General features: G+C 60.5%; 1 protein-coding gene across 1 annotated transcript; it reads left to right on the plus strand.

Annotated features, from left to right (window-relative positions):
* The first annotated feature begins 266 nt into the window (after positions 1-266).
* MFSD2A (MFSD2 lysolipid transporter A, lysophospholipid) lies at positions 267-10,110 on the plus strand. Its single transcript, XM_051807076.1, has 14 exons — positions 267-410; positions 523-645; positions 1,268-1,392; positions 4,739-4,862; positions 5,012-5,090; positions 5,649-5,821; positions 5,927-6,017; positions 6,612-6,733; positions 7,010-7,093; positions 7,844-7,927; positions 8,256-8,368; positions 8,576-8,719; positions 8,928-9,104; positions 9,459-10,110. The coding sequence occupies exons 1-14, from the start codon at positions 333-335 to the stop codon at positions 9,514-9,516; spliced, it is 1,575 nt and encodes a 524-aa protein (XP_051663036.1). The 5' UTR covers positions 267-332; the 3' UTR covers positions 9,517-10,110.
* The last annotated feature ends 566 nt before the right edge of the window (positions 10,111-10,676 follow it).

Below are 10,676 nucleotides of genomic sequence, written 5' to 3' on the forward strand. Positions count from 1 at the left end.
GATGAAGAGCTGGGATTGGAAGGAAGGGATGGAGCGAAGGGGGGGAGCTGAGGGATGAAAGAATGCGAGAATGGAGGGATGAGGGGATGTGAGACAGCAGAGACGCAGAGGAAAGACGGGGACAGACGGGTGGGCGGACGGGGGGGTGGGGAAGGGGGGAAGGGCCGGGGCAGGAGGATACGGAGGAGAAGGAGGAGAAGGAGGAGGAGGAGGAGGAGGAGGCAGCCGCTCGCGGGAGGCGGACGGGGGCGGGCCGGCGCGGCCCTCCCGGGGCGGGCGCTGCCGGTACAAGGGCGGGCGGCGGCGGCGCGGCCCCATTCATCGCGCACGGCATGGCCGGGGGCGGCGGCGCGGAGCGGGCCGGGGCAGGGGGGCTCCTGCCCCCCCTCTGCCGCCAGCACCGCCGCAAGGTGAGCGCCGGGACCGCCTCGGCGGGGGTGGGATGGATGGGACGGGACGGGACGGGACATGTCGGGCCGGGGGGCGCTCCCCGCTGTGGCTAACGCCGGGTCCCGGTTGCAGGAGAGCCGCGAGCGGCTGTCGGTGTGCAGCAAGTTGTGCTACGCCGTCGGGGGGGCTCCTTACCAGATCACGGGCTGCGCCCTCGGCTTCTTCCTCCAGATCTACCTCCTGGACGTGGCGCAGGTATGGCTGGGACCGGGGCTGGGGGATTGGGGGGGCCGGGGCCGGGGGTCTCGGAGCTCCCCGTGCCGCTTTGCCCGTTCGGATGGACGTACCCGGGGCTTGGAAATGCCCCGGCCCCCGCCGGAATCGCCCCGCGGGGGCGGGAGTCCCTCCGGGGGCTGCGGGTTTCCCGCGGGCCGCTCCCACGCGTGTTGCTGTGCGACCGCTCCGTGCTTGGGTTCCCCGCGCTATAAAACGGGCTGGTGGTGGCTGTTTTTTGGCGGGGGGCAGGACGCGTCCCACGGGCCCGCAGCGTGCCGGATCGGTGTGAAACAACGAAGGGAAGAAAGCCACGGGAGAAGTGCCCGTGGGCTCCCTCGTGCTGGCTGCGGGGTGGGTTTGGGGAACTCAGCTCCGAGATGTGGGAGTTTGGTGTGGAAAGAGTGTGGTGGGGCAGCACTCGGAGGGACTGGGCACCTCAAATCCCCCTGAACGAGCGGGAGAGACCAAGAGACTCCTCCCCTGCTCCCAAATGGCAGTGGGGTTGCTGTAGGTAGGGTTGGGAGGGTCCTGAGGGGCTCAGGAAGGGCAGCCGGGGGCACTGAGGGTTTGCATGTGCTGACACAAGATCTTCCTCCTGCAGCTGGATCCTTTCTATGCCTCCATCATCCTGTTTGTGGGACGAGCCTGGGATGCCATCACGGACCCCATGGTGGGTTTCTTCATCAGCAAATCCTCATGGACCTGCTTCGGCCGCCTGATGCCCTGGTAAGAGCTGCTGGGAGCACCCTGCATTCCCTGCCTGATGTGTCACAGCACTTTGAGTGTCAGCTTTGAGTATCCCCTGGCATGAGGTGTGCAGGGCAGGACGTGCTGACGCCCTGGCTCACCCAGGTGATGTGCCAAGTGCCCCAAGAAAGCCCAAGCTGCCACCAACAGCTGGGAGGCCTCAAGTTTGTGCCTGTTGCTCTGGCTGGTCGGCCTGACCTGGCTGACCTCCGTGTCACTGCACCTGTGAGCTCCAACGTCCCTGCTGGACTTTGTTCAGCGGTGGTTGCAGAGGCCTGGCTGGTGGCAGGGCCAAGGTGCCAGCAGAGCAGATGGCATCACACCCACAGGGAGGAGGGACGGGGGTGTGTGCGGAGGTGCGTGGTGGTGGGTGCTGGCTGACAGTCACGAGGGCGCTCCTGGGGCAGGAAAACAGCTGTCATGGAGCTGGGTGACCGCACGTGGATGCTCCCGCCCGCCCTCGGGAGCGGGGAGTTTGGAGCAGATGGCATGGGGTTCGTGAACCCCCCAATGGCTCGTGCCTGCACCCGGGGCAGATTTAGGACATCCATGAACACCTGTCCCTGTGCAGGAGCGTTTCAGGGCGCTAATGCCTCGGTGTGGCCATGGTGGCATGTCCTGTGCTAAAATAACCCCGGGCGCCTGTGGGATTGCTGAAATACAATGCAGCGAAGAGGGTGGGCATGGGGGGAGTGGAATTGGAGGGACGCAGTCCTTTCCCCCGCAGATTATACCCTCTGCTTCCTGGCTTTCCTGGAATAGCTCTGGGCAGCAGCAGGCAGTTGTTGGAGCCAGGCTCCACGCACGGCCTGAAATAGCTGCCCCGCGGCCGGGTCTGGGGTCTGGAGATTAGCACGGGGCTGGCTGGGCTGTGTGGGACAGCCAGGGATGGCTGTCGTGGCTCTGCTCGCCCTAATCTCGAGGCAGGGGGTGGGGATGGAGCGGCTGCATTCCTCCAAGCGGCTCCTGCTTCGTTAAAATTAGCCAGAGCTTTCGGCTCGCTCTGGGCCCCTCAGCAGTGCCGGGGCGGCCGGAGCTTGCTGCTATTGTACATGGCTCAAAGGCTGCCCGCTGAGTCCAGTTTGGATGGAGTTGAGCTGATTTTAAACCTCTTAAACCCAGGGTTTTCTGGCGGTCTGGGGCTGCACAGCCCCAGGCTGGTGTTGCTGCTGTGGCTGCAGAGCTGCCGGTGCTGCCTCAGTTTCCCTGCGTGCAAAGCCAGGAGTTGCAGGCACTGGGGTGGTCTCGGAGGCTGCTGCCGGATCCCAACCCTCAGCACCCATGAGATGACTCTGTGTAACCCTCCCCGTGCATGAGGGTTTGTTGCCAGGTTCTGAGGGGGCTGATCTGTGGTTCCTGCTGCCTCCAGCTCAAAGCTCACGGCTGCTCCAGCTCCTTAGAAGGGCAAGGAGACCTTCTCTGAGGGCCATCACTTCTCTCCCTTTCAATTCTTTCCTTTCGAAACACTTTTTGTGACGTTTTTTCCCAGCAGCTCATCCAGCGGCTGCTTCCTCTTTCCCCCCAGCCTCGTGGATTCTGCTCTGAGCTGGGACTTCCAGCTAAGAGCTGGGATCCCCTTTTCCTTGACCACTCCAGACTTCCCGGTGACTAAACTTTTCCTCGCCGTGTCGGTGACGGAGGAACCCCTGGCTTTGACCTTCTCCGGGGCCGCAGCCGTTTGCAAACAGTTAAAAACGGCGGGGCCGGGAAGGGGTGTGAGCGCGGCACAAAGGAACACACCATCGCGCCGGGGCCAATGAGCGGGCGAGCGCGTCACGGCAGCCGCCTCCGAGCGCCTTAATCACCTCGGCCTGGGTCAGGGGTTACTCCCAGTCACTCCTCAGTGTCTGCCCGGAGCTGCCGGTCAGCCCTGGCCGGGGCTGAGCATCCCGGTGTCGGGGCTGGGGTGACCCACGGGGAACTGGCGCATCTGACGTTCAGGCGCCCACGGGCAGCGTGACGCTCTTCCCGCCGCTGCTCTGGTGATTCATTCAGCATTTCCCCGGGCTCCACGTATGTGCTCGGCGATAAGCGGCAGCAGAGGAGGGGCTGGAGTAGGCTCGCCCCTTTCCTCCCCCCACCTCTTCCCCGAGAGGGTGACGTGGGTGCGGAAGAATGTGCATGTGTTGGGTCCTGTGCAGCGCCTCTGTCGCTCTCCATCCATGGAGATCCAGTTTCTCGTTCTACTCCCCCCCCCCCGCCTCCCTGCGCGACTTTAAATTTAAACTTTGCGTCCTGTACGTCAGCCCCGAGGGAAAGATCTCACTGTACCCTGGCAGTGCAGGGCCAGCTCTGGCCCTGTGTGGATCAGTCCCGTGCCCAGTTCTGCTGGATTCGCTCCAGGACGCAGCCTCCTGGAGTTTGTGGAGCGCAGGATGCTCACAAATTGCCAAGCAAAAATCCATCTCCTAAACAGATGTGGAAGTGACCTCAACACCTGGCTCGCTTCCCTCCAGGAGGAGGAATTCCTCCCGTGCTTCTTGGAGTGCTGTGGGGTCCTGGGAGCCTGTGGTGTCCTTGGGGTGCTGGTGCAGAGCAGAGTTGTGCCCTGGCTGTCCTGCACCAGGACAGGAGTTATGAGATCCCCTGGATGAAGTGGGCAGGTGCCCTGGATCGCTTCTTGCTCCCATCACCTTTGCTGGCTGGTCCTGCAGGGACCAGCACTTGAGCAATCCCCTCTGATCCTCCGTTGCGTTTTGCATCCCATGGCCCTGCTCCCACAGCTCTGGGAAGTTGGGCAGAGGTGGAAGAAGGAGCCAGGCTGCTGCTGGATGGTGGTTTGCCCCATTGCTGCCAGCAGAACTAGAGTGACCCCAGGACCAGGGCCTGGGGGGCCTGGCAGAAAAGCCAAGCTGGTGAGAGGTTTTTGGCTGCTGGGGAGCAGGGCTGAGCTGCCTGGCTGTCCCCCAGCTGCTCCCCAGCTCTTGCCAGGATGAGAGAGGTGATTGCATCCTGCTGAACACAGCAGTGCTGCCTGGGGAAGAGGTTGGGCCTGAGGGTGGAAGCCAAAGGCAAGAACAGATCAATCACTTCCATGGAAGGAGGTATGTCTGTTCTTGCAAGTAAAGCTCTTCCCTGGAAGTCTGAGTCAGCCCTTTCCACCCTGTGACACCCGAGCTGCTGCCTTCAGCCTGGTTTGGATCAGCCCTGGGGCAACCACCTCCTGGCCAAGGGTTGGAGCTGGGTGGGCCATGCTGGGGCAGCTCAGGAGCCCCCCAGATCGGGTGCCTGAACCCCACTGGATGTGTGGAAGCAGGGGGACCTGGGCTAGGGGGGTTACCCGGGCCCTGTGTGCCCATGAGACTAACACTCTGCTCTCCCAAAGGATCATCTTCTCCACCCCATTCGCTGTCATCTCCTACATCCTCATCTGGTTTGTGCCAGACATCTCCAGAGGTCAAGTGATGTGGTATCTTGTCTTCTACTGCGTCTTCCAGACCCTTGTGACGGTGAGTTGGGCTCTGCACGCACCAGGGATGGAGGGGACCAGTCCCTGCCTCCCCCATGCTGAGCTGCACAGAGGGGCAGGTCCTCCCCTGCCCCAGGTCCCCTGGGCTGTTACACCCTCCCTGAGCCAATTCTCCTTGTGCCATTGCAGTGCTTTCACGTGCCTTACTCAGCACTGACCATGTTCATCAGCAGGGAGCAGAGCGAGCGGGACTCGGCCACTGCCTACCGTAAGAGTTCCCCCCCTTGTTCCTCCCTTCCTCCTCCCCTTCCCCCCAACTCTCACTGGGGAGATCCTCCTTATAAACCCTCCTGGCAAGGGCTCCTTTGATTGCCCCTCCATCCCAAGGGTGGTGTGTGATGATCATTCAGGGCTTGAATTGCAGCTGGTCCAGCTCTTCCCGTTCCTCTTCCCTGGCTCCTCCAGCAGACATCCTTGTCTGGTCTGGTGTGAGCTGGGCTGAAGGGGAGATGATCCCTGTTATGGCTCTGCCTGGAGCAGATGATGGGGAGTCTGAGCTCCTGAGCTTTTCCTCCTGCTCCATCGTGCAGCAGTGGGAGCCGCATGACCACGGCTTGGCCTCTCTCTCTGACTCAGTTTCCCCAGGAGGCACTTTCCTTCCCTGTGGCTTTGTCACATGGGGATTTGGAAGGAGCTGTAGCAGAGCTGGCCTGGCTCATTTCCCCCAGTGAAGGGCAGCTGGGGAGGCTCTACTGTGGATGAGGATTTGCACCCACGCCCTGGGTGCCCAAGGGCTGTGCTCAGTCCCTCTGGCTTCTCCCTCCAGGTATGACTGTGGAAGTGCTGGGCACTGTGCTGGGCACCGCCATCCAGGGCCAGATTGTGGGCAAAGCAGACACTCCCTGCATTGAGAGCCCCCTTTTCTTTGGCATGACCAACTCCTCGGTGGCCCTGGAGGAGCTAAACATGACCCACGACACCGGCTCACTCACAGACACCGTAAGCTGGGGTGGGGGAGACCCTGCCATGTCTTCTTGCCCTTTGCACCAGGCTGATTCCCGGGATTTGCCCCTTCCTCACCTGTCCCCCCTCTCTCTTGCACAGAGAAATGCCTACATGATCGCTGCTGGGGTCATCGGGGGGCTCTACATCCTCTGTGCCTTGATCCTGTGGGCGGGCGTGCGCGAGAAGAGAGGTGAGGCTTGGGAGGTGCTGCAACACCCCACACCTGTGGAAATGCTCTGGTTCCTTCCTCTCCAGGAGCCTGGCTGAGCCCTTGGCCCCTCATTCACGGGTCAAGCCCCAGAGGAGAGGGGTGGGTAGAGCTGAGCTCCAGGTCTGAGGGCCTGGGGAGATGCTGCATAAGGGCAGCACTGCAGGCAGGAGGCCAGAGCATCTCTGGGGTGCGTCAGGCACAGCCATGAGGGCTTAGCTCTGCTCTGCACTGTCAGAGATAAAGGTTATCTTGCACATTTTTGGCTGGCCAAGGTTGCCAGTGCCAACTAGGATATTCTAGGGGGGAATGTGATATCCAGAGTCCAGTAGCTTCTGTCCTTCCCTCCCCCTGCTTATCCCATGAGGGATCAGCCAGGCCACCCTCTCCCCTCCGTGGGGCTGAGGGACCCCTGCATGAGGGCAAGGATTGCCCTGACTCCCCTGGGGTGGGGTGCTGTAGAGGGGCAGGGGTTTGTGCAGGGTGCTGAGCAGCAGGATGAGGCCCTGCACCCCTTGCACCCAAGGGTGCTGTTTCGGTGGGACTAACGATGGGCTGATTTGCTCTGCTCCCCAGAGTCCTCTGAGCTCCAGTCGGACGAGCCTGTCTCCTTCTTCCAGGGGCTGAGGCTGGTGATGAACCACGGTGCCTACATCAAGCTCATTGCTGGCTTCCTCTTCACCTCGCTGGGCTTCATGGTGAGCTGGAAGGACTGGGGAGAGGGAATGGCAGCAGCACAGCTTGGGGGTGGCTGCAGGGATGATCCTGGCGGGCTGGGAGCATGTGAGGTGGCAGCTCCCTGGGCCGGAGCTGCCCCAGGGCAGAGAGGAAGGATGTGGCCTCGTCCCTCGGATGGGTCAGTGAATGGCCGCTTTCTTCCCCTGCTTGTGCCAGGGGTGCAGCTGTGGGAGGAGGAGGGTGTCCCCCTGAGGAGGTGGGGTGTCCCCCCTAATCCCTGTCTGCCTCCTCCACAGCTGCTGGAGGGAAACTTTGCCCTCTTCTGCACCTACACCCTGGGCTTCCGCAACGAGTTCCAGAACATCCTCCTGGCCATCATGGTGAGTGTGGCCCTGTCCTGGAACGTGGTGGGATCCCGTGGGTCCTCCCTGGGAGCTGGCACTGGATGGGATCTCAGGGCAGGGAGGCCATGGGGCTGTGGTGCTCTGCTACAGGGATAATGATCAAAGATCCCCTGGGAGAAGGGGAGGGAGAAGAAGCTGCCAAATGTCCTGCAAAAGCCTGGTGGGTTGGCAGGAACAGCAAGGCCTTTGTTCCCGAATGAAGGCGGCCAGAGACGGGGCAGACCAGGAGCCATGGGGGCCTTTTGTCCAAATCCTGCTACTTATCTCCCTTCCCCCTGCTTCGAGAAAAGGATCTCAGTGTTTACTGCCAGGAAGATGGAGCAAAACAGCTCCTTGAGAGCCCTTTCCAGCTTGCCTCATCCCTGGGAGCACTTCCCACTCTCTCCTCAGTGGGGTAGAAAGGCCTAAGGTGCCATATTCCCCCCAGAGCCTGGCTCCTGGCCATGCTGTGCCTGTGGTGACAAGATCAGGTCCCTTCCCAGCACCCAGGATTGAGTTGGGTCCTCCCTATGTTTGTGCAGGTGTGGTGCCAGGGTTCTCCACGCTGGGGGAGGAGGTGGCCCCGCACACACGTGTGGCTTCGTGCCAGTCCCAGCAGCATGTGGAAATCACGGGTGCTGGGAATGTGATGGGAGGAGGCTGTGCTCAGGAGCTGCTTCTTGCTGGGAAGAGCTTTTCCCCCCAGAGAAGAGCCCTGTGACACTATGTGACCTTCTCCTCCCATAGCTGTCGGCCACTCTGACCATCCCCTTCTGGCAGTGGTTCCTTACTCGCTTTGGGAAGAAGACAGCTGTCTACGTGGGCATCTCGGTGAGTGAGTCCCTCAGGCCTGGAGGTGGATCCCTGGGATATGGGATCCCTGGGACATGGGATAAAGCAGAGCTGTGTCCCAGAGTTGGGCAGGGGCTGCTGCTAAGGATGATTTGGTGCCTGTTCCTCATCCTGCTGTTTGTGCTGCTGTGGATGTGGCCAAGGCCAGCAGGGAATGTGCTGTGGGGCTCAGGGGTAAAGGTGGCACCACTGGTTCCCTGGCCGTCTCTGTGGTCAGAGGGCTGGAATATGTGGAAGGGAAGGCAAAAAGGCAGGGAGTCTGGATCAGGCATTACTGATGCCAACCTGATTTCTGTCCCCTCTCCAGTCTGCCATCCCCTTCCTCATCCTGGTGGCTGTCCTGGACAGTAACCTCATCGTCACCTACATCGTGGCTGTCGCGGCCGGGATCAGCGTCGCAGCCGCCTTCCTGCTGCCCTGGTGAGTGTGAGGGCCTGGTGCTCCCAGCAGTGCCCCCCAGGGCTGGGCAAGGTGTTTCCAGGGCCTGAGGGGGGGGTTAGAAATCCTTGAAAGGCCACTTTGCAGTGTTTTCAGTCCAAGATGGGGCTGTTGAGGGAAATCCTCTCAACAGAGAGGAGGTGCCTTGTTGGCCCAGTCCTGGTGTTCACCATCCCGCTCTCTGCACAGGTCCATGCTCCCAGATGTCGTAGATGACTTCAAGCTGCAGCACCCCGGCTCCCATGGCCATGAAGCCATCTTCTTCTCCTTCTATGTCTTCTTCACCAAGTTTACCTCTGGGGTCTCCCTGGGCATCTCCACACTCAGCCTGGAGTGAGTTCTTGCGTGGGAGCTGAGGGTTGGTGGGCAGGGAGGGAGACCAGTCTTGCACCTCTGCCTCCAGACATCTCTGCTTCCCAAGGGCTGGGAGGGAGTTGAAGGGCTCTAAATCCAGTTGTTGCTCCAAACCTCTCCCTGCAGGGATGAATTCACCTCCTAGAAACCCCATTTCCTCTGCCTGAAGGTACCTTTCTGTCCACAGCTTTGCGGGGTACCAGACTCGGGGCTGCTCCCAGCCCAGCGAGGTAAACTTCACCCTGAAGATGCTGGTGTCTGCTGCACCCGTGGTGCTGATCCTGCTGGGCCTGCTCCTGTTCAAGCTGTATCCCATTGACGAGGAGAAACGGAGGAAAAACAAGAAAGCCCTGCAGGATTTAAGGTGAGTGCCAGCTGTGCTCCCCAGGTGGCAAACGTGGCATGCCAGCATGTGGGGGTGTGTGGGGGCAGGACCAGGCGGGTTGGGACACACTATGACTTGTCCAGGAATCCTTCAGGACCCGTGGGTGGTGGGGTGAGGGAAGGGCTGACTTGTTTTCCCAATCCCAACTTCCAAAGAGGTGGCGTGAAGTGTTGGGAAATCAGCAGGAACCCGCCTCAGTTGCTACACAAAACTTGTCCAGGGACATCCCTCTTGAGCCATTCAGAAGCTCCTATGCTCCAAGGCAGGTGTTGCTGGGATGCAGACCTTGCTCTGTGGCTCATTCCATGCCTCCTTCCCAACTCTTTTCCCCAGGGGGGAGAGCAACAGCAGCTCGGAATCGGACAACACAGAACTGGCCAGCATCGTGTGACCCAGGCCGGGTCCGTCCGCTCCCACCGGGGCTCTCCGAAGGACTCTGCCTCTCTGGGCTGGCCCAGCCTTGTGCCAATGCAGGTGTCTGCCTTGGGAGCACCTGGAGAAGCCGTGTGGAGCATCCATGGCCTGGAAAACACGGGATCTGTGCCGGTCTCGTGCCTTCCACGGGATGCACAGAGCGCTGGTAGTGTACATTACACACGCCGAGGTACTCGTGTGCCTCACCAGACACAAGCACTGATCCTGCCGGGGGCCTGGAGAGCAGAAAAGGCTGGATTGGGATTGTTTTGCCTGGAACACTCGTGCCCACTGCCCCTCTGTGCCTGGCCCCCGTGGGCTGTGACCTGGGGGATAGGGGTGATGGTTGGTGTACATTACACTGTCAGTGTGCCCACGCCGAGCACGTGAGCTCACCTCTGCTGTCTGTACATAGGAGACTACCTTGGGAACCTGTTATTTTCTTTTTTATATGGCCCAATTAACTTAATGATGTAAATATGAAGCTGTTTCCTGTTTGTATATATCTGTACAGAAACCGAACTCGAGGACCTGTTAATATTAATTTACATAAAAGTGGGGGAAGCCAGCAGTGGGTGTGAAGGATGGTATTTTTTTTGCTTGGCTGGGTTTTTTTCACGGCTGTCAGCAAGCCCAGGGTCCCTTTACACGCCATGGGGTGCAGGATTGACTTTTCCTGAGCCGTGGCACAGGAATGCCATAATCCAGGCAGCCCCTTTCCCCCGTGCAGCTCCTTGCTCGGTGCCGCAGCGATCCAACAAAGGCTCTATTATTTTCTCCTTTTCAAGAGGGAACGGGGGTGGAGGGAGGAATGAAATCAAAGTGCTGCCAGCGGAGACCATGAACCCAGGGCTGGAAACAGGAGAGGCAGCTGGGGAGCGGAGAGAAAGGGAGTGCAGGCTGTGGGTGACACTCAACACTCCCTCCCGGGACAGAGGGCCGTGGGAGCACTAATCTCCGTGGATATTTATATCATCCTCTTGCATTCCCTGTTCCACAGCAGCAATGGGGGAGAGCCCTGCCTTCCCCACACCCCCAGCAGCAAGTGTAACTCCAGGGAAAAGCGGGCTGGAATCAGTGCAGGGAGGATGCACCAGGGATGAAGCAGGATGGGGTGAATTCCCAGTGTGGGGACTG

Source organism: Manacus candei, unplaced genomic scaffold, assembly GCF_025592945.1.
Source record: "Manacus candei isolate 608988 ecotype Guabito, Panama unplaced genomic scaffold, ASM2559294v1 h1tg000070l, whole genome shotgun sequence".
Lineage (NCBI taxonomy): Eukaryota > Metazoa > Chordata > Aves > Passeriformes > Pipridae > Manacus > Manacus candei.